The following is a 23,070-nucleotide window of genomic DNA, read 5'->3' on the forward strand; positions in this document are numbered from 1 at the left end:
CTTACACATGTCTAAAGAAGAAGTCATAATCCTGCCAATACTCTTATTTCCCTTGAAGCAACCGGTGTTAACAGCCGTTTAGATCGTTTTACCCTTTTCTCCATACTCAACACACACGTAGGTGTTTTTCACATATGGATTCGTAACCAGTGGTGCTTAGTTCAGCTCCATTCTGGACTCCAAGGAATGCTAAACCTCTGAGGTGGTGGTCTAGAGCCGACCTTTGTGATCAGTGCCCTGTGCTTCTGGGGCATGATATGGATCTTTGCCAGAGATACTGAGTCAGGTGCATTTGGTTTTCACTGAGTGACCTTAAGATCTGTGACGTTAGCGTTCATTCCTCGTACACAGAGAAGGGGCGTTAGATGCGTGGGAAGACACACAGTGAGACCAGCACTAGTCCACTGGGGACTAGAACACTTACTTTGAAATGTCCTTCTCTCTTTTTTCACTTTACATCTGTATTTAGCACTTTTTCCTTTTTGCTTCAGACTCAGAAAATCATACATTTTAAGCTTTTTCCATTAAAATATGTAGCTCTGTTAAGCTCACTCTTGGAAATATATGTTAAGGAAATAAGTCAAAGAAGAAAACATGATGTACAAATATCTTTGTTATAGCATTATTTGTAATAATGAAAAATTTTAAGTCTAAATATCCAGCAGTAGGTGGGAAATGGCCCAGTTATTCAACATTAATTTGCGGGGATATATACACTATGGAAAATAATTATAAAGATCATGTGAAAACATGAAAAATGAAAATTATTATAGAAGAGAAATACAAAATGTATACTGTTTATAGCTGAATGAATTATATATATATATAGACGAAGAAAAAAGAAGTGATTAGAATGGCTATGTAGTATTTTTTTAATGTGGAACCTGATAGCATGCTTCTAAAATTTATATGGAAGAGGGGCTGGCCGCGTGGCGTAGCGGTTAAGTGCTTGCACTCTGCTGCTGGTGGCCTGGGTTCGGATCCCAGGCGTGCACCGAGGCACCGCGTGTCAGGCGGTGCTGTGGCGGCGTCCCATATAAAGTGGAGGAAGATAGGCACAGATGTTAGCCCAGGGCCAGTATTCCTCTACAAAAAGAGGAGGATTGGCATGGATGTTAGCTTAGGGCTGATCTTCCTCACACACATACACAAAATAATAATAAAATAAAATAAAATAAAAATTTATATGGAAGAAAAAAGACTAAGAATAGCTAAGATATTCCCAATGAACTAGGTGAGATTTTTTTTTTTTTTTTTTTTTTTTTTTTGCCAAATGTCAAACTTATAAAGTGATGGTAATTAAAACGTGTGCTTTGGGCAAAGGAAGAGACAAATAGACCAGTGGGACAGAACAGAGAGCCCAGAACCAGATCTCCTGTATTGAAATCAGATATCCAAAAGAGTCGGCATTGCAGATCAGCAGGGGAAGGATGGACTAGGCAGTAATTGGTGCTGGCACAATTGGATTGAAAAATCAGAATTGGAAAATTGTATTGGATTCCTGCCTTACACTATATATACTCATAAAATCAATTCCAGTGAATTAAGGATTAAGTGTGAAAGGTAATACTTTAAAAACTTCAGGATCAATGTAGGCAAAAATCGTTGACCTGTAACCTCTGACCTAAGGAAAGATATCTTAAGACACAAAAGCACCTTTCATAAAAGAAAAGATGGGTACATGTGATGACATTAAAATGAACAAATTTCTCATCTTTAAAAGACACCATAAAGAGAGTGGAAATAAAAGTTACAATCTGGAAGGTAGCCAACAAAAAATTAATATCCAGAATAGATAAAGAACTATCAATAGGAAAAGGACGAACTAGTATAAAATTGACAAAAGACGAGAAAGGAATTTCACAGAAGGAGAAATAAGAATGGCTTATAAAAATAGGAAAAGTTGCTCAACTCTTTAGTAACCAGGAAATTATAAATTAAAACCACAGTGAAATATACCACTTTGCAGACATCAGATTTTAATTTTTAAAAAAGATGGTTGTAGAAGCACATAACTATCATAGACTACAAACTGGAGTTTACATTTAATTAGGCCCTTTGGAAATAATTTGGCGTCATCTCCTAGTTTATTACTCTGGAGAAACTTGAAAATGTACACTAGGAGACAGGTACAAGAATGTCCATAGCATTGTTTTTAATAGCAAAATGGAAACCATATCCATTGATAGAAGAATAGATACATAAATGGTATATTCATCCAGTGGACACTATATAGCAATGAAAATGAATAAATTTATAGTCATATGTATCATAATCTGGAGGAATCTGAAAAATAATGTTGAGGAAAAAAGTTACTGAAAAATACAGTATGATTCCAATTATATGAAGTTCATAAACAGATAAAAATTAAACTATTGCTTAGGGATGGATATATATATATATATATATATATATATGGTAAAACTATAAAGAAAAGAAAATGCTTTACACATAATTCAGGATAGTGGTTACTTTGGAGATATTAGACCTATTCTGTTTCTGAAGCTAGTTGAACGGTACATGGGTGTTTGATTTATTATTATTATACTTAAATTATACATATACCCTCTAAATACTCTTTGTTTCAAAATAAAAACTTTTAAAATGAGCAAAAATATCTGACATTTAATTTTTCCTTATTTCCAACCTTATTTTTCTTCATCCTAACCAGTAAATACAGAAAGTAATTCCTTGTTTTATGTTTTTTGTTGACCCAACTTAACTTAGGGATTGGGGCAATTGCATAGTTTTGTTTTAGTTGGTTGAAAAGATCAGCATGCTTTTTTTTTTTTTTTTTTGTGAGGAAGATCAGCCTTGAGCTAACATCCATGCTAATCCTCCTCTTTTTGCTGAGGAAGACTGGCTCTGAGCTAACATGTATTGCCAATCCTCCTCCTTTTTTCCCCCTTTTTTTTTCCCCCAAAGCCCCAGGAGATAGTTGTATGTCATAGTTGCACATCCTTCTAGTTGCTGTATGTGGGACGCGGCCTCAGCATGGCCGGAGAAGCGGTGCGTCGGTGCGCGCTCGGGATCCGAAACCAGGCCGCCAGTAGCGGAGCGCGCGCACTTAACCGCTAAGCCACAGGGCTGGCCCTCAGCATGCTTTTTAAAATAAAAGAACTGACTTTAGAAATAAAAAGGTAACTCACCATTAATGGGAGAACATTTTGGGGAAAGGTGGAAACCACGTGTACACTTTTGAAACAACTGAAAGAGAAGAGAGACCTAAGCATTAGGGATTTATAGAGAATGGATAGATATGGATTTATAGAGAGAACAGCTTCATTAATGGTAATGATTTACTACTGCTGCTCCTTTTACCACTAGTAATAGTAATAGTAGGGAGATGCCATTTATTGAGAGCTTTATTGTGAGTACAAGCCCTTATCATCCTCACTTGATGGATAAGGAGACCAGGAGCCCAGGGTCCCCAAAGCAGCATAGCCAGTTCTTGGCAGAGCTAGGATTTTAACTCAAGTCTGTACATGACTGTGGATCTCCATTATACTATACTGAGGAAATCAAGTGTATTTAGCATGATGACGACACAGGAGATAGGATAGTTACAAATATCTGAGAACTAAACTAATTGTGGAAGAGGGGGTAGAGCTTGTTCTGTGTTGTATACTAGAAGCAGTGTTGAAAAACTCAGGAAGATAGATTTCTCAGTGTCAGAGAAAAGATTTTAATGATAAGGTCTCTCCAGCTTCTGTTTATTTACTGCTGTACTCCAGCACCCATGACATAGTAGGTGCTCAGTGACTATTTGCTGAATGAGGAAATGGGACAGGCCGATTAAGGACGTGGTGAGGCCCTGTTCTGTTTGGGCCACTATAGAAGAAGTCACTATGCTGGTTAGGAAATTAGACTAAACATCTTAAAGTCTTTTCAGCAAAGACTAAGTTCCAACTACCTGACCCTAGTTAGAATTCTTAGCCCAGTAGTAAATGTAGTATTCCAACTTGGTAGCTTTGGGAAGTCTTTTGAGTCTATCCCAAGATCGTTATAAAAAATAGACTGAATTTTTTTTAGGGCAGGACTCTTTTCCTGCTATATTACTAGTGTCTAGCAGAGATACATAGTATGTGCCAAATCTGTATTGAATGAATAATAGTGGAAAGAAAACTATGTTGTGGACGGAGCAAACAAACGAGGGGCTGGTGTGGTGGTGCAGAGACTTTGTGAAATTGATCAGGCAGTAAGGAAGAGCTCTCTTGTTTGTGATTTTTATGATTGTTCATTATCCTGTAGGTTTTGAGTAATTAAAAAAACATCCATTTTGACTTTCAAAAAATAGGTTTTGGTTTTCATTATTATACCCCCAAGGAGTGACACCTTTTTGCACATGTTAGTGGTTTGGTAGCCACCAGATTTTTTCTTTATAAAGTTAATTTTCATGAATGTGACCAAGATGCAGTTAATAAACGTGATAAATTACTGCAACATAATAATAGCAAGCTTTCAATACTGCTTAGCTTAGTGACAGATATTGTACTGAAGTGCTTTCTTACGTAGTTTGCTTAATGCTTACAACAAACTCATGAGTTTTTGGACTAAAAGAGATGCAAATAATTTCAGTTGGATTTTTGAGCTAACTCAGTGATTTTCCCCACAGACCAGAGTGAGCTCCGAGCAGGAACACTTCCTTATTGTACCGTTTGGACTTCTCTATAGTGAAGTGACTGCATCCAGTTTGGTAAGAATGTCCTTTTCCTCTTGGGCGTCATGTGTGTATAGGTCATATTAGATAATTAAACATTTTCTAATCCTGTTAGACATATAAAACCCAAAAACGAAGAAAAAGTCTTTGTTTTGTGTGATTAACTCAGAGAAAAACCTTTAAAATTAGTGATTAACACTTTAAACTGGTTTAAATAATTTCTGGTTAGGGTAATTTGAAATCCTCTTGACATATTAATATTTCATTTTATTATTTTCAGGTTAAAATCAATCTACAAGGAGAAGTAGTAGATCGTGGGAGTACTAATCTAGGGGTAAACCAAGCTGGCTTCACATTACACTCTGCAATATATGCTGCACGCCCGGATGTGAAGTGTGTTGTGCATATTCACACACCAGCAGGGGCTGCGGTGAGTGTGCTGCCCTGGCAGTGACTGATGTTTTAAAGCTGGTTAGTGAGAGGTGCTTCACATTTCCTCTGAATTGCCCTCTCGTGTTGCAGCAAATCAATAAACCTAATTTTGTTGGATTAAAAAATTTTTTTTACTGTTGGATTTTCTTAAAAGAATATTTTTTTCTTTTAAGAGGGTCCATGTACTATCTGTTTTGAAAAACCTGTAATAAGTCTGAAAATGAAAATGTCCATTAGACTTAATTAGATAATCATAGAGTGTTGAGGATGGAGGTCAGATTTCAGTGTATTGAAGACTGTTGGGAAGTGCAAAATGACAGCAGTAAGTAGAGACTTCTTGTTTTTGAAAAGGAATGGGCAAAGGAGGGAGGGCAAGATGGGATGGTAGGTGGACGATGCTCTGGGCTCAGGGAAGGATTAGTAGGCTGCAGCAGACTTAAGCATGCTGGTAGGCTGTGGGGAAGGAGCCAGGCATGAGAACTCCGGAGAGGCTGAGGCCTAGAGACAAACCTGGCCAGCTTCCCCACAGATGTCCTGCTTGGAGCCACGGAACCCAGGCTGGATCATCATGACTGGGGAGAATAAGAAGAAGGGCAGTTGGAGGAAGAGGGCACAGACAGTGCAGGCTCTTAGGAGACCTGGTCTCAAGCCCAGAGCTTCCCAGGAGCCTGCCCACCCTGATCACCAAACCTGGGCCCTCCTGGTGCGAACAGGCCACCCTGACAAAGCCCCAGACCTCTCAGTATGAAAATAAACATTCCAGTTGTTGGTACAGTCATGTGAAAGCGAAACACTCTAATTATCTAGAATTGGGTTTTTATCACCGATTTTATACTTTAATGACTTTATGGGCTTATTTGTATGACAGAGGACCTCATTGGTTTAGTAATGCTGAATTTTAATCTATCTTGATGTTTTAATGTCTTACGTATTAGATTGTTTGGATGAATGTTAGATCTGGTTTCTTTTACTTTGAAGATGTGGTTCTTTTTTTTTTTTGCTGAGCAAGATTGGCCCTGCGCTAACATCCATGCCCATCTTCCTCTACTTTATGTGTGGGATGCCGCCACAGCATGGCTTGATGAACAGTGTGTAGATCCGTGCCCAGGATCTGAACCCGTGAACCCGTGGCCTCTGAAGCGGAGCATGCAGACTCAACTGCTACGCCATCGGGCTGGCCCCAACACTTAGATTTTTTACTTAAATAGATATAGAGAAATTATACAGTGTAATTATCCTAAACTTTTATAAATTTGGTTTTATCTAATTTTCACGCGTTTCACTCTCACTTACAACCTAAGATGAAAAGTACGCAAAAACCTGAAGAACCTCTCTTTGCGATGTGGGGACTCATTCAGAGGAAGCCATTGTCTTTCCTTGCGCTAGATCCAGGGTGTCATCTTATCATTAAATCTGAGCTCACATAGTGTTTATAATCAGTGTGGGAGAAATCCAGAAAGATGTGGAATTTCTCCCAGCTTAGTGATAGCTTTGATTTTTAAGTGTAGATTGGTAGTAAGCCCCAGAAGTAAAGTTTATCTTAAGTTCGTAGGTTCATTTATTTCTGAGAAGAAAACAAAATAGAGTATGTTCCCCTTTTTTATTCTTTGAGGAAAGCATTTACCTTGTCATCAGTCAACATGTAAATCTTGATTTTCCTTCATTCATGGTGACTGCTTGTTTTCTAGGTCTCTGCGATGAAATGTGGCCTCTTGCCAATCTCCCCTGAGGCACTTTCCCTTGGAGAAGTGGCTTATCATGATTATCATGGGATTCTCGTTGATGAGGAGGAAAAAGTTTTAATTCAGAAAAACTTGGGGCCTAAAAGCAAGGTCAGTAGGCATCTAATCTAGTATTTAAGTTATAGAGGGAAGAAGAAAAAAGTGAAGTGTGTCAGTTGTCTTGTTGAGCTCCATAGAGCTTTCATGTTTTCCCCGTCAGGTTCTTATTCTGCGGAATCATGGGCTCGTGTCCGTTGGAGAGAGCGTTGAAGAGGCTTTCTATTACATCCATAACCTTGTGGTTGCATGTGAGATCCAGGTCGGTGGCGGCCCTTCCATTCAGTCTGTGGTTTATTTAGGTGTTTGCAGTGTTTCCATAGATTTTTGTTACTTGTTTTGCAGGAATGAGTCTTTGAGCAATCTCTTTGCCAAAGATGAGCTCATAGATTTGGAAATTGACCAGGGAAGATGCCATTTCACTGATTTAAGTTGGCAAATGATTACTGGGCTTTTTATTTCTAATTTTTTAATTTTTCAAATATGTAAGTCACTACCATTTATGGAGTACTAGGTGTGTGCCAGCTGTGGTATCAGGTGCTTTACGTATGTCATTACATGTTATTTCATTTGACCCTCGTGGCACTCCTGAAAAAGCAGGTGCAGAGAGGTAAAGACTTGCCCAAGGTGTCATGGCTGTGAGTACCACTTAAGCCAGGTCTGCTCGAGCCCAAGTTCATGCTCTCCCCAATGTTACCCTGACTTACGTCTGTGCAGTAATGCAGTCCCCAGTCTCCTTCATACAATCTTGAAAGGTGCTTTGTCTTTCTATTTCTCTTCCAAGTATGAGTGCCCAATGTGTTTGTTCATGCTAAAGAAAAAGTTCTGACAGTAATGTTGTGATTAGTCTATCACCGTCCATCCTACATTTTTTATTCTTATACTCTGATGATTTGGTTTCTTTTGAAACTCGCATTTCTCTTTAAGTGATCTCATAGTCATTCAGTTCTCTTGCTCTCTGTAAGGAACTCAAACTGTAGTGTTTGCTTGTTTTTTTTTTTTTTTGGTTTAAACAACAGAAATTTATTTTCTCACAGTTGTGGAGGCTAGAAATCCAAAATCAAGGTATCAGCAGGGTTGGTTTCTTCTAAGGCCCGTGTCTTCACATGGCCTTCCCTCTACAGTTCTGTGTCCATATTTCCTCTTCTTATAAGGACACCAGTCATATTGTATTAGGGCCCACTCTAATGACTCATTTTAACTTATTTTCTTTTTTAAAGACTGTCTCCAAATACAGTCACATTCTTAGGTACTAGAGGTTAGGACTTCAACATTTGAATTTTGAGGGATACAATTCAGCCCAAAACACCACATGCATTATCAGGATACAAAGCTTTTGGCTCTGTTTTTATAACCATGAGATTTTAGTAAGAAACTTAACTGGTCTGGTCTGGTCTGCCTAAGTTTTCTTCCAGCTGTGACATATCATAATGTAGGTCAAAACTTATATAAATATAAATATCCCAGAAATTAACATGTGTAGAATTATTTATTAAAGTTATGTGTTCTGTGAGGATTGTTCATTCTTTTTTTTTTTTTAATTTTCTGTTTATTGCAGTAACATTGGTTTATAACATTGTACAAATTTCAGGTGTTACATTATTATACTTCTATTTCTGCATAGATTACATCATGTTCACCACCCAGATACTAATTACAACCCATCACCACATACATGTGCCAAATTATCCCTTTCGTCCTCCTCCCTCCCCCCTTCCCCGTTGTTTGCTTGTTTTGGAAAAGGTTCGAACTCTGGCCAGTGCAGGAGGGCCCGACAACTTAGTCCTCCTGGATCCTGGGAAGTACAAAGCCAAATCCCGTTCCCCGGGGTCCCCAGCAGGGGAGGGCACCGGATTGCCTCCCAAGTGGCAGATTGGTGAGCAGGAGTTTGAAGCCCTCATGCGCATGCTTGATAATCTGGTAAGAATGTTGCCACCACTTGATGATAAAACTGTTGTTCTGAAAGCACAGTTGTTGATGTTTTTATAACGAGTGAAACAGTGTTGTGAAATTGCTGTCTTCATGCAGTATCTGAATGCTTTCACCCTCAAAAATCATGAAGAAGCACCAGGGCAATTTAACTCCTAAGCTAAATCGTTATAAAATACAGAGTGAGGGTTTTTTGTCTTATTTTGTTTTTTGAAGATAATTGTGTTTGGACTACTTGTGGGGACAAGAGCACAGAGAACAGTCTACTCTGCAGGAGGCTGCTGGATAACTGACTCCTAGAGTTAGCAGAGTCAGCTCAGTGCCCATCGTCCCACAAGCAGGCCATTGAGGGGGGACTTTCTAGATCAGTCAGCCAAGTGTTTTGTTTTTTGTTTTAATAGTAAGTTCTAGCTATTTGGGGCCTGCTTACTGTGTTCCACAGCCATTTGCTGCTGATTTACTGTGTGGGGATGTGGACCCCGGCATGGTACAGAGGCTGACTGTGGAGCTTTCAGCATCATAGGGATGTGATGATAATACTTATCAGGATGCGGTCAGTGTTAAGGGGTTTCAGTGAGGGATTTCATCCTTTTGCAAGGATCAAGGAGAAAACTATGTAGAAGATGGCACTTAGAAACGACCTCAAAGAATAGGTAGAATTGTGATAGGCTGAGTTGGGAGAAGGATGGCATCCGCTGCAGAGGTGCAAGCACAACCGAAGACACAGCAGTGGGGAGAACCAAATCCATCTTTGATTTTACTAGGTTCTTTAAGTATTCAGAACAAGGTCCTTAGGGTTGAAGCAACCACATTATAGGATGAACAGCTGTGTAATGGAACCCTTTTCAGGCTGCAGTGTGGGTGGGGTTCAATAAAGTATATCCTACTGCCACATGGGTTATTAGGTGGTGGAGATGTGAGGACCTGTCATGGGAGTGTGGGACAGAGAAGCCTTAGGAAGGCCTGGAGTCCTCTTGTGTTGCCGTGGATCTGCTGGGTGCTCTAGAGAGCAGCACCGGGGCCAGTGGGACACATTCCTACCTAATGTAAGAAAGTCCCTACTGTTGGACCAGGTCACAGATGGGATGAGTGGCTGCAGGAGGGAGGAAGTTTAACTTTCCTGAAGATTTTAGAACAAAAAGAATTCATGGGTCATCTGATTCAGCGTATGCTAAGTGTCCTTGGGCTAAGTGTCCACAGGAGTACATTCAGTGAGGGAGAAGTGAACAGAGAAGGAAGAATCTTCCATAACTTCTGAATTCATTTGCTCAGTAAAGATGGATTGCACTAACTGACTGTCTACTATTGAGCCTTTTGCCATGAACAGAACACAGTTCTTGCCTTCAAGGAGTTCATGACCTAGTCAGGGAAATGGACAAACAAGTCCCAGATGCAGCCCAGCACCTGTGATCTGTGCCCTGACAGAGCCCGAGAGCTGCAGGGGCAGAGATGGGGCATGGGCCAGGATTGGTCAAAGGAAGCAAGAAGAGGAACAAAGCTCACTAAGAAGATGGAAGAAGCAGTTGGAGTTAGGTAGCAGACCAGGATAGTGCAACCTCAGCAAAGTCACATCTGGAGGGGGTTTGAGAGTGGGGCAGTGGTGGCCCAGGTGTCAGCATCAGGAGTCAGCTTCCAGAGGTGCCTGGCAAGGGGAAGAGTGCTGGGGTGGCCCCAGTCTTAGAGCCCTTCTTCTCTCCTCCTGCAAATATTTTGATGTTTCACTGCTCTTTTACCTCAAAGTCAAGTGGGGAACAGGAGAGGAGAATAAGAATCAAGAACACCAGCCCACCACATCTTGTACACTCAGTATGTTCTGGAGAGTGGAGAGAGAAATCCCAATTAGGCAGTAACTCTAATTTTCTAAAGAAAAAAACCCACACCCTCTCAGGATAAAAGCCTGTGAATTCCTGAGTGGTTTATCCTGAAGTCATGGAGATTAGTCAAGAGTTTTGGCTCTCTAAGCAAGAGGAAACTTGAATTAATAATACCTGTATTTTTATGAAGATAGTCTTTTTTGTAGCTGAGTCATTATCTTTTATTATTTCTCAACAAAGCACGTGCATAAATGGAAAAATTGCCAGTGCAGACATTTACCTATTTTCCTGAGGATAGTTATGGAAAACAACAGCAACAACTCCATTTAGGAATTATTACCAAGTTTTTTAATGTATTAAAAGAATGATTGGTAATGAAGGTAGTCCCCCAGAGATGGGAAGCAGCCGGGGGGAGAGAGAATTCCTGAATTGAGGGGAATGTGAATGTTTCTAAAGTACCTGGGCAAGCAAGGTGCAGGCACTGACTCATCTTTCATGATGAGCCTGTGTAATCCTTTCAAATCTTAATTTTCCTGTCACTCATTGTGAAGGTGCTGTGAATGACTTAGTCCAAATCTGAAACTGTGGGTCAGGAGTCCAGGCACAGCTGAGCTAGGTCCTCAGCTTAGGATCTCATAAGGCTTCATTCAGGGTGTTGACCCAGCCTGGGTTCTCATCAGAAGGCTCAACTTGGGGAGGATCCACTTCTAAACTCGCAGGTTTTTCTTTCAGCTATAGGAGTCATGGCAGCTTACTTCTTCAGAGCCAGCAACAGACAGAGAGACTCTCTTAAGATGGGCGCTACACTCTTACATAATATATCCCATTACCTTTGCCGAATTCCACTGGTTAGAAGCAAGTCACAGGTTCTGCCCACACTCCATGGAGGAGGGCAATACCGGAGGTGGGGACCATGGAGACCACCGTAAAGTCTGTCTGCCACACTCACCAAATGCTAAGCACTGGATAGGAGGGTTGAGTAAAGACACTCTCCTTGCCTTGGAAATGCTGTCTGTGGGAGATGAGCAAACAGGGTGGTCCAGCACAGTGGGCTTAGTGCTATTACAGAGGCATGAATTAGTGGGGCACGTGTTTTAAAGCATAGGAAATGGTCATGAGGCAGAGTTGAAGGTTGAACTTGGACGTTGTTATATTCAAAGATAAAGTAATTTTGCCAAGAACTAGTTGTTGTGAGGTGTACTTGTTTGGTCTTCCCTAAAGATTATCACAGTTTAAACTTTGACTTAAAAGGTAAAAGAAATATTAAGTAGATTGTACTGTAGCCAGCAGCAAGTAAGCCCTGGTTTTTAAATTTTAGCTTTTTGTTGAAATACAATGTATGAACAAGAGCGTGTACCTATTTAAGTATTCATTTTAGTAATTTTTAAAAACTGAACACACTGTGTAGCCAACACTCAGATCAAAAAACAATATCAGCGCCTCAGAGCCCCTTGTCCCCCTTTCAGTCACTTAACCACATCCCAAGAGTGACCACTGTCCTATCTTGTAACAGCAAAGATTGGTTTTGCCTCTTTTTGTACTTTTTATAAATGGAATCACACAGTGTATTCTTTCCCATTTGGTTTGTTTCAGTTAGCAGCATATTTGTGAGATTCATCCTAATGTTGCACCTAGTAATAGAGTTTTTGTGCACCTAGTAATAGAGTTTTTGTTCTTATTGCTGTATCATATTCCATTATATGCATATACCACAGTTTATCCATTCTACTATTGATGGACTTCTGGGTCGTTTCTAATTTGGGGCTTTAGGAATAGTGCTGCTGTCAGCATTTTAGTACCTGTCTTTGGGTGAACATATTTGCATTTCTGTTGGGCACTTACCTGAGAGTGGAATTGCTGAGTTGTAGGTATGTGTATGTTCAGCTTTTGTAGATATTTCCACACAGTTTTCCAAAGTGAAACTCTATTTTGAGATCTGGAATATTGACTGTCTTTCACTCTCTCTGGACTCTAGGGCTACAGAACTGGCTACCCTTACCGATACCCTGCTCTGAGAGAGAAATCTAAAAAATACAGCGATGTGGAGGTTCCTGCTAGTGTCACAGGTTACTCCTTTGCTAGTGACGGTGATGCGGGCACTGGCTCCCCTCTCAGACACAGTTTTCAGAAGCAGCCGCGAGAGAAGACAAGATGGCTGAACTCTGGCCGGGGCGACGATGCTTCTGAGGAAGGACAGAATGGCAGCAGTCCCAAGGCGAAGACTAAGGTGTGGACGAGCATTACACACGATCACGTGAAACCCTTGCTGCAGTCTCTCTCGTCCGGTGTCTGCGTGCCAAGCTGTATTACCAACTGCTTGGTCTGTGCCTACCTTACTGTTCATAGTTAGATGATGTAGAGCAAGTTGGGTAGTTGGGGCTTCGGAGGCTTTGGGAATCCAGCCCTTCTGACCCAGATTGAAAGCAAACCTTCCTCATTAACCTCCTTTAGCCAAAATCCGCTTTATGCGTCAGCTATAATTAAAGTAATATTGTCTGCTTGAAACTGCTTAAGATATAGTGTGCCTCTTCAGTAATTCTGTTACCTAACTCCATACGTAGCAAAATACAAAATAACTTACATGTATTAACCTAAAAATAGGAGCTGTCATTGAATTCAAATTGTATTTAAGGAATCTTAATACTTCCTGCATGAAAAAGTAGTTCAGTTACAACTTTCTTTTAGTGTTGTAAACTCCAGTGGTTTCATTAAGTCACTAAAGTCTGTTCTTTAAAGTCTTAGTGTTTTCTTAAGCAGTTTTCCCTCGTGGCTCACGGGCATTTTCTCAGCTGACCCTCGCCCTCTCTTGTTAGCCTTGTTCCCTGCTTGCTGTCCCAAAGCCTCCGAACGCTCTCAGCCAGCTACCTTCTGCATGGACTGTTGCATGTGAGTAGACGGCCATAGTGGTGAGTCTTCTGACTCCTGCTGGGTGCGGCATGACCCAAGTGCAGCGCAGGCCATCGGCAGGCACCAGCGACAGACGCTGCGTGGCGTGCTCATTTCAGTAGTAACGCTGCCCTAAAAGATACTCTGCTGTCCTGGTGCTCAGACGTCCCTGTGAAGACTGGTCTTCACTACCCCTAACCTAGCCTTTGACAGTCCACTGGCTCCTGTGTTACAGAGTAGGAGAGGCCCCTGGAATGGAGTCTTTTGTGAGGAGACTGAGGCCGGGACGGATTCGCTCTGCATGACTGGTTCTGTAGGAGTTCAGATGAGATTAGGTTAGATATCCTAAAATAGTGGGCACTAAGTGAGCAAAGTGGGCTTTGTGTTCCCTTATAACAGTGCTTTTACTTTATAGACATATATTTAAAAGAAAAAGTTCTGTCTCCCCCAGGCGGTTCTGGTGTTTTCCTGATGCACAGTTGGTGAGAGAGCCTCTGTGCTCCTAAGCAAACGTGTCATGTGGGCAGAGATTCTGCGTGAACATGGCCGGGCTCAGTGTCTGAGCCAGTCTCTCCTCTTTTCTTCTCCCTCCTGCCCTCCCTCTCTACCTTTTTTTCATTTCATTTGTTTAGTTTTTACTTATTTTGCTTGTTAAAGGGAGTGGGCCTAAAAAACAACTTTCTGCTGATGATACAAATACAAAGTGCTCAATTGCTGTGATGAATTCTTGCAAAGCATGTGTATAGCAGCAGCTCTAAAGCTTTATTGACTATTAGTTTGAAAAAAAATATTAAATCACTTTAGGTATTTTAGTCAATGTATACTTTGAAGGGGAAACCTTGTTCAGTATTTAAATTTGTTTCATGTCGTTCTGGAGTAATCCAAATTCCATGCAGTGTTCCCAGGTTGGTATATTAATTTATAATAATTGTTCTTAAGTTTTCAAATGTGTTTAAGCTTCTGAGGTTGTTGTTTTAATGTTTTGACTAAAAATTATTTTTAATAAGAAGCTGGAGTTATTTTTATCTGAGAAGATAACCATCAGTGAGTATCTCACAGCTCCATGCCCATTCCACACTTTCCTTCACAGCGGCTAAGCATTTGACAGTTTTGTTGCTTTCTTTCAAGTCTTACGGTTTATGGCTATTTTATTGCCTCTTGAAAATATTTTGAAAGGCATAACATTTGCTCTCTAAGATGGGCTTGTTTTAATGTTCAGTGCCTACTCGTGCCTAAGAATTAGAATTTGTTTAAAAATCTCATATTTGATTGGAGATCCAAAAAAAAATGCGAAAGGCACAGTGTGCTGATGACGTGCGCTGATGTCTAAAACCAGCCTTCTAATAAGAACTCATGAAGCGCTTCAAGTTTCTTTGGGATATTTTTGTAACACTCAAAAGTATTGAGTTATATAAAATATTCGACATCACCAAACTCTTCCACCAGGGAGCTACTATATAAGTGTTCATTCAGTGATTTTCTTGGGTTGAAATAACTACACAACAGTGCATTCTGATGCTATAGTTTATTTTAATGCAAAACTTTGGTGATGCCCACTCTTGCCTCACAGTAAAGTCTTCCCCTACATGGGGTAGCAACATCACACTGCTTCTCATGATCCTGTCATCTCACGCTTCCAGCTGGCTTTGGTGTTGATGACTCTCAGAGCGGTGAACCAATGTGCTCTGAGGGGTCCCCCACTGGCTAGTCCGCAGGAGTTACAGGGCATAGTTCTGTTGTCAGCCTGAGTCATGCCCTATTTTTCAACTGTGCTTTCTAAATGGCGCTTGCCGGTCAGTCACAACTCTGGCTTCCACCATTACTGGTTTCTGTTTGGGCATGCCCTGTCCTGATCTGACTGCTGCAGTGACACAGGAGGTGTGGTCATTGGTTCATTCTCTGTGATGTTCAGTGCATGACCAGATGTGAGATAAGTTGGACAAATTGGATGCTGTGGTGTTACTTATTGTTATCACAATTCTGACTTTTCAACTGTTCTTGATGTTACAGTGGACTAAAGAGGATGGACATAGAACTTCCACCTCTGCTGTCCCTAACCTGTTTGTTCCATTGAACACTAACCCAAAAGAGGTCCAGGAGATGAGGAACAAGGTGCGTACTGACTGCCATCAGCACTCAGTGGAAATCTGTGTGTGGGAGAAGGCAGCGGTGGGTTGGGTGGGATGCTCACTGCTGCAGGGGCAGAGAGTGCTTGCTCTGGCAGAGGACTTCTGCTGCCACCACTACTGCAGCTGAGGTTGGCTCTTTACACTGCTTTTGCTGTTGTGCTAATAAAATATGATATGTGAGCAGCAGACAGTTTTGGACCACAGAGGCTTCTCTGTACTGTTGATGTGTGTTTCTCCTTCTTGCCGTCCTCAGATCCGAGAGCAGAACTTACAGGACGTTAAGACGGCTGGCCCCCAGTCCCAGGTTTTGTCTGGTGTAGTGATGGACAGGAGCCTCATCCAGGTGAGAGCTCAGAATGTCTCTGTCTTTAGTGGGTGGTGGCTCTAATGACCATTTGCTCCAAAATTATTCTTAAGTTGGAAGAGAATGGCTCTAGGAGGTAAGTGTTCTAGGCAACAAATTAATCTTTGTTAAAAATCTTCATAAGAAATAACCCAGCCACTTTTCCTTGAGTTATAGACCAAGCATAAGCATGCCCAATGGCCGTGTCCTCCCTCCAGCCCTGCTTCATGTTAATGCATGCCTCTGTGAGGGCGGCACATATGCCACCTGCTTTGGGGCCTAGATTTGCCCCAGTTTTAGCGGTGTAATGTGTAAAATGCTAGAACAGGGTGGGTTTAATGAACTTTTGTTCTTGTACATATTGCTGTCTGCAACAAAGTGCTGCTTGGGGAAAAGTGGTTGCAGAGGGTACCTGTAAATGTGGCCCACATTTACACGCATTTCTATAAAACAACTGTACCTCGTGGCACATTGAAGATAATTGTGTAAGTAGTTATCTCTGAAAATTAAGTTGCCACTTAGTGCTTTAAACACAAGTGTACAGGGTAGGTGATTGTTGCATTTTCTGAATTTGGCCAGCTGTGGTCCTGATTCTGTGGTCCGTGTTTGCATGTGGCACCGCCATCACCCTGCATTCACTGTTGACGGCTGTCTCTGCTGCATGCTCTCAGCTGGCTCCGTCCTGTCCTCTTGGCTGATATTTCAAAGCTGGGCCTGGTGGGCTCTGATGACTCAGTTTACTGTTGCAGGACGCACCCCTCTCTGACTGTACGGAAACAATCGAAGGGCTCGAGCTTACAGAGCAGACCTTTAGTCCTGCTAAATCTCTCTCTTTTAGAAAGGTACTCACTGCCCTGTCCTTTACCTGCGCTGTTCTTCTACCTGCCCTGTCCCTTACCTATCTGCTCTTGCTAGGCATTGTCTTAGTTACTGAAGTAGCTTTAAATGGATCTCTAAATTATTTGTGAGACTGTACAGAAGGTTCTGTTCTGCCTACTCTATTCTTCAATTAAAACATTTGGTATGAGGTTATTTTTATAATTTTCAGTGTTCTATGTTGCTGAGAAATGGCCGATCTTAATGATGTGGTGCATTTCTGAAGTTCTGCATGTGACTTTGGTTAGCGCATGTTTTTGGGTTTTAGGAATTTGCCTTTTACAAGATGCCCATTGCAAAAGGCTCATGTGGGCAGACTGTGAGCCTTGGCGGCTCTCTCCTGTGCGACCTTCTATCTTCACTTGCTCAGCTCTGACTGTAAATGTAATGAATGTGGCAATTGGAGGTTGTATGATTGAAAGATGTCATTTCACAGCAATGGGAAATAAAACAAGACAGTGTTTGTTGTTGATGAAATGTATTTATTTTTACCTTTAAAAAAACCCTAGATAATTTTTTTAAATGTTGCAAGGGGAAAAAAGACTTAGGAAAATTTGAAACCCAAAATTATAATTCTTTTTTTTTTTTTAATATTTTATTTATTTTTTTCCCCCAAAGCCCCAGTAGATAGTTGTCCGTCATAGTTGCACATCCTTCTAGTTGCTGTATGTGGGACGTGACCTCAGCATGGCCAGAGAAGCGGTGCGTCGGTGCGCGCCCGGGATGCGAACCTGGGCTGCCAGCAGCGGAGCGCGCGCACTTAACCGCTAAGCCATGGGGCCGGCCCAAAAATTATAATTCTTTACGTACATGCATACCTAATGTGTACAATAGGTGGGAAATCTATCTGGCATAACTTGCCCAGATAGAAGGAAACCGTCTCTAAAGCATTCAGGCTGCTAGTGTGCAGAACTTGGTGCTGAGAGCAGAAAGTGGCTGACTGCCCGGTTTAGAGTCTTTGTTATGTTCACCCTGTGTCCAAAGGAAATTTTCAGGGTCTGTCTCCTTCAATTAATACACCTCCAGTGAGATATCATTTTAGTGATGTTCCAATTGCCAGAGAGAAGCAGATTTGTACCAAAGATTCTGTTATTCCTGTCTGGAATCCCTGCTAATAACATTATTTTGCATATTTATGTATTAATTTAATGGGTCTACGCTTTTCATCGTCCTTAGAATGTACTTCCAGCTACCATTCTTGGAGGAACTTCTCAGAACAAGGGAGAAAGATGTATTCTTATCCGTGTCAGCTTGTTTTTCATGTTTTGGTACTTTGGGCTGTAAGCTGTTGTGATCTTATTAGTTCATAACTCTTTATCTCAGATGTGTGAAGATGTGTTGAGTCCATGAGCCCAGGGGACTTACCGTGCAGAGCCCCTGCGTGGGTGCAGCCCTCTTGCTTTGTGGGCCAGAGCCAATTTGTACAGATTCATTGCTATGCAGTCTCTTTGGCATTATACTGCATTTAGTGCTTTTTGCATCTTGTTAGGGCTGTCTAGAAGGCAGACTGGTTAGTTGTATTAAAGGATGCTTTTTTTTTTCCCACTGAGGAAGATTCACCCTGAGCTAACATCTGCTGCCAGTCTTCCTCTTTTTTTATGTGAGCTGCCACCACACAGCATGGCCACTGACAGACGAGTGGTGTAGGTCTGCATCTGGGAACTGAACCTGGTCCGCTGAAGCAGAGCCTGTGAAACTTAACCACTAGGCCCCCGGGGCTGGCTCTCAAGGATGCTTTTTTGGCCAGTTCCTCATCCAGTCCTTGTCTTGTTTTTGCTGTGTGCAGCGGTGCTCAGACCTGGGTGTGCATCCCGGTCACCTGTGAATGCTTCATGAAAGTTAGACGTAGGGCTTCCCCCACCCTGGCTGGGAAGTCAGAGTCTGTGCAAGTGGGATTCCCGGCGATTCCGGCATCCTCCCCACAGTCTGAACACCATGCTCTCTGTGAGTGATGTGTCCAGGTGGAGTTAGCAGAGGACACCACTCAGTGCTGAGCCCCATTGAGGAGATGTTGATGCCCCTGTCCATGGAGTCTTATTCCAGCTTTTGTTTTCTCCACCACCCACTTGCTGGTGCTCATGTTTGCATGCTTGGTCTTTTTCCCACTGACTAAGCATATTTCATTTTTATGGTGAGAATGTGCTTTTACTTCACCAATGTCCTTGACTGGGACTGCTTCCACGTCCTTTTGTGTGGACCTCAAAACACAGATTGCATTGCTCCTTCTGGAAGACAGCACTGCTTGCTGGCAAGTTGAATTCCTCCTTGACCAGGTGAAAAGGACTGTGTTTGTTAAACAAATGTCCTAAAAATGTCCTCTTCCCAGTAAGGCAAGTGTATAGATACTTGCTTCCCATTTGAGAACCTGAGGAATGGGTATTTGGGACTTAGGAAGTTGGGGCTTTTCTGGAAGGACTTGCCTTTGCTTCCATCTCTCCCTCACTGGTGATGGCCATTCACACAGGGCAGGTGTTGTCTTCTGACAGAAAAAGGGGCAGCGAGTCATCAGCCACACCCTGAAGCTCCAGTTCTAAAAAGAATACTAAGCCCAGCTGAACTTCAGCATTGTGTGTGCCAAAATGTAACCTGAAGTAATTTTGGCTGTCTTTTAGATTTTATTATAAGTGAACTGAGTCAGAGAATAAGGTGTGAAAGTTTTCTCTGAAAGCTGTCCAGCGCAGGGAAGAACTCTGCTGTCCGATTTGTGCAGCGCAAGCGTCCCTGTTCTGTGTGCACCTGTGTGCAATCAGGGGCCTCGTCCTCCTGATTGCTTCCTCAGAAATGCAAGGGGGCCTGGGCTGCACCCTGCGGACTCACTCAGTGAACTTGGTGTTGAGCACCTGGTGTATGTGTGGCCCAGCACTGAGAAGGTAAATTCAAATCTGAGTAGGTTTTACAGATGAAAACCTGATGCTCAGAGAGGTCAGATCACTAGTCCAGGTTTGCACAGCTTCAGAGATGGAGCTCTCATTCCGTGCAAGCTGCCTCAGTCAAGTGCAGAAGTAGTTATTGGGCATCTGTTTTGTGTAGAGCCCACGTTAGGTGACTAGAAGTGAGGGAAGCAGCAAGAGCCTCTGTGTGGCCTGCTGGAGGGAGCAGCCGTTCCACATCCTGATTTCTCAACCCGTGTTGCTCCACGGGGTCTGTTTCCCTCTGTATCTCAAGCATTGCTGCCTCCTTCCCTCCAAAGTAACGGAGTTGCTCTGCCCTCATCTGTTCAGAGCTGATGTTGAGGCTGAGGAATTTGGTAGAGGGAGCCCCCTGCCAGTGGAGGCAGGAACTGGCCGTGTCACGCCTTGAGGACCTGGTGTCCTGGCGTGGGAAGAGCCTTGCTTGTCCAGAGTGTCTCTGTGGCAGTTGACTCTTGATATTTTATTCCTTTACTAATTTTGATTACACATTTTGTGTGTGTGTCTGTGAGGAAGCTCAGCCCTGAGCTAACATCCATGCCATTCCTCCTCTTTTTGTTTGCTGAGGAAGACCGGCCCTGGGGTAACACCTGTGCCCATCTTCCTCCACTTTTATATGGGACACTGGCACAGCATGGCTTGACAAGCGGTGTGTTAGTGCACACCCAGGATCCGAACCCTGGACAGCCACAGCGGAGCACACGCACTTAACCGCTACGCCACCTAGCCGGCCCCATTTTGAACATTTGATTTAAATGAATTTAAACATTTCTCTCAAACCTCATATCACCTTCTCATTTTATTGGCAGGATGCAAATGCACCTAGCCAAGTTGCCGTAGACTTATAGAATGTTAGTGTGCAATGGGATCTTAGCCATCGTCAGCCCAATAGGCTCCTGTCAGGGATAGTAAAACTGAGGCCTGTGGACAAGAAGGGCCTTGTCTTGGACCACAGAGCTAACGAATGGCAGATGAGGATTTGATTCCCTGCCTGGTGAGGCAAGGCTGCTTCTCAAGGAAAAGTCAGTTGACGTTGGGTCAGGCCTGGTCTAAAACAGGGCTCCCCTTGACCATCTGGGTTATCTTGAATCTTGAAGCTCTCTGAGCAAAGGTTGCTGATTCCAGCAGGCCATTTCCTTCTCTCCCCTGGGGTCCGTCTGACTGATAATCAAGGAGTGCTCCAGACAATCTGTACCCACCTCACTGGACAGTGTTCACTCAGCCTTGGTTCCCCAGCCTCTGCCAGGGGAGCACTTGGCCCAGGTGAGCAGAATTTCCCCAGGATTTGCCTGGCTCTGTCTCTTGTGCACATTGTTAGGATGCTCTCTACCTCTGGTGTTCATCTCTTATGGAGGAGAGCGCTGAGGGACCAGGCTTGGCATCAAAATCATTTTGGATTCTCCTGTTTTCAGTTGTTTTTGGAAGCTCACATTAAGTAATGGGCACGTGCGTGAGTTCTGGTTAACTTTCTCAGAAGTGAACCCCAGAGCATTTGGGGGACAACCAGGCTGAGCTGTGGGGCACAGAGCTATGCTAGGACAGGTGAGAGTGGGGTGGAATTCACACCCCCAAGGGCTACCTCCCTGCCTCCCTCCCTATGAGGCCTGCCTGCCTACTGCACCTGGCCTGCCGGGTCTGCATCCTCCTCGAAGGTTGGGAGGTTGGGCCTCGTCTGTGAGCTGCCTCTTCGCTTGGCTTGCTTCTTGCTTATTTTCTTTTATACAAATTCTCACAGTTTTCCAAATTCCTCAGACAGATACTAGTGTTTTGTGACATTTTATCATCTCTCAGTGTTTTGGGGTGAATTCTAAGAGCTAGTTATAAACTAAACACGAAGTCAAAAGAACAGAACTTGTCTGTGCTCTTAGAATGGGAGCAAATCTCCGAACATACCTTACCTGAGTGTTGACCCATGACATTTTCTGATGTCATGAGGAGGGTCATTGACTTAAAAGTCCCCTCTTCCATCCCTGTCTGTCAGTGAGGAGATGGGATTCTCCTTGAGGTGCTCTGTGCTCTCGGTCTGCACTTTGGTGCCTTTGCTTCTGAAACCTGCAGGGCTTTCCTAGAATTTCTTCTCCTGTCACATTCATTTTGTAGCATTGAAATCACATTTCTCTGTCTTCTACCCCTGAAGGCTACAGCTCAGCCTAAGCCTCAGGACCTAAGGCGATGCCCAGGCACATCTCAGGGATGTCTGTGTGCTCCTGGAGAGCCGCCCCGCCCTGCCTGCAGCCTTGCCTGGGAGGAGGGAGCATCCCCACGGGGCTGGGCTCCTGCAGAGCAGGCATCCATTTTTGTCCGCAGGGGGAGCTGGTGACAGCCTCCAAAGCCATCATTGAGAAGGAGTATCAGCCCCATGTCATCGTGAGCACCACGGGCCCCAACCCCTTCAACACGCTCACTGACCGGGAGCTGGAGGAGTACCGCAGGGAGGTGGAGCGGAAGCAGAAGGGCCCTGAAGGTGAGCGCTCCTGGGGTCCTGGGCGTGACGGGCAGGTTCAGCATGGCTGGTTCCAGAGGCGAGATAAAGCGCGCTGCAAGCTCCTCCGTACTCCAGGTGTTGACTGCAGAGCGCGATGAGAACAGTCACTCGCGTGAAAGACAAACCTTGTGTTTGGTTAAGACCAGAATGTTGGTCAATACATGTTGCTTGCCTACTCATTTGGGCCAGTTCCTAAGGAATTAGAAGGTTAGAACACACTGGTGAATGGTCTGGGAGGAGGAAGCCACGAGTACATGTGTAAGAGACGACGGACGTCAGAGAGCTCCCGCTGACCACTCCCAGATATCCTGTGTGCTGTCATAAGACACGGTGGAGTGTCACCCCTCTGTCCTAAATGCCTCCACCAAAAGGAGGCCAGGCCTGAAGATACCCCTGGTCACCAGAAGCTGTTGTGAAGACGTGGGTGAGAGGGAAGAGAAGAGAAGGAGTAAATGAGCCTTCTGTGGCCTTGGCAGTACTCATGGGTGCACTCTGCCTCACGAGTTCCAGAGTGTGGTGGGCGGTGCGCATTCTTCCAGCTGGATTGCTATCCACATTGAGTGATCAGGACATTCACAGCAGAACTCATTAATCTGGAATAGTTAGTGGGAAAGCCAGTCTGAATATTATTTTTACGAGACATTTAGCACTTTGACATATGTAGTACTTTTCTCATTTAACATTTCACTGAGAAGAGGCCTTCCTTTGATTTGTATGATCTTATTAATACTTGCTAATTGTTTTTAAGCAGTTGCATTGTGCCACGCACCATGCTACATGCTGTACACGCATGTAGTTCATCTAGTTCTCAAAATAACCTTGAGAGATG

General features: G+C 43.1%; 1 protein-coding gene across 5 annotated transcripts in view; it reads left to right on the top strand.

Annotated features, from left to right (window-relative positions):
• The window catches only part of ADD1 (adducin 1), a 94,820-nt gene that overhangs the window by 65,029 nt on the left and 6,721 nt on the right, over positions 1 to 23,070 (top strand). For 2 of the 5 annotated variants that reach the window (XM_058546610.1, XM_058546607.1), the window contains exons 5-13: positions 4,616 to 4,696; positions 4,941 to 5,090; positions 6,781 to 6,924; positions 7,034 to 7,132; positions 8,614 to 8,790; positions 12,589 to 12,933; positions 15,510 to 15,611; positions 15,882 to 15,971; positions 22,064 to 22,220. In XM_058546610.1, coding sequence (XP_058402593.1) covers positions 4,616 to 4,696; positions 4,941 to 5,090; positions 6,781 to 6,924; positions 7,034 to 7,132; positions 8,614 to 8,790; positions 12,589 to 12,933; positions 15,510 to 15,611; positions 15,882 to 15,971; positions 22,064 to 22,220 — 1,345 coding nt within the window. The remainder of the gene's footprint in view (positions 1 to 4,615; positions 4,697 to 4,940; positions 5,091 to 6,780; positions 6,925 to 7,033; positions 7,133 to 8,613; positions 8,791 to 12,588; positions 12,934 to 15,509; positions 15,612 to 15,881; positions 15,972 to 22,063; positions 22,221 to 23,070) is intronic. The other 3 variants (XM_058546609.1, XM_058546611.1, XM_058546612.1) reach the window with 3 other exon arrangements.

The sequence above is a fragment of the Diceros bicornis genome, chromosome 8 (assembly GCF_020826845.1).
Source record: "Diceros bicornis minor isolate mBicDic1 chromosome 8, mDicBic1.mat.cur, whole genome shotgun sequence".
Lineage (NCBI taxonomy): Eukaryota > Metazoa > Chordata > Mammalia > Perissodactyla > Rhinocerotidae > Diceros > Diceros bicornis.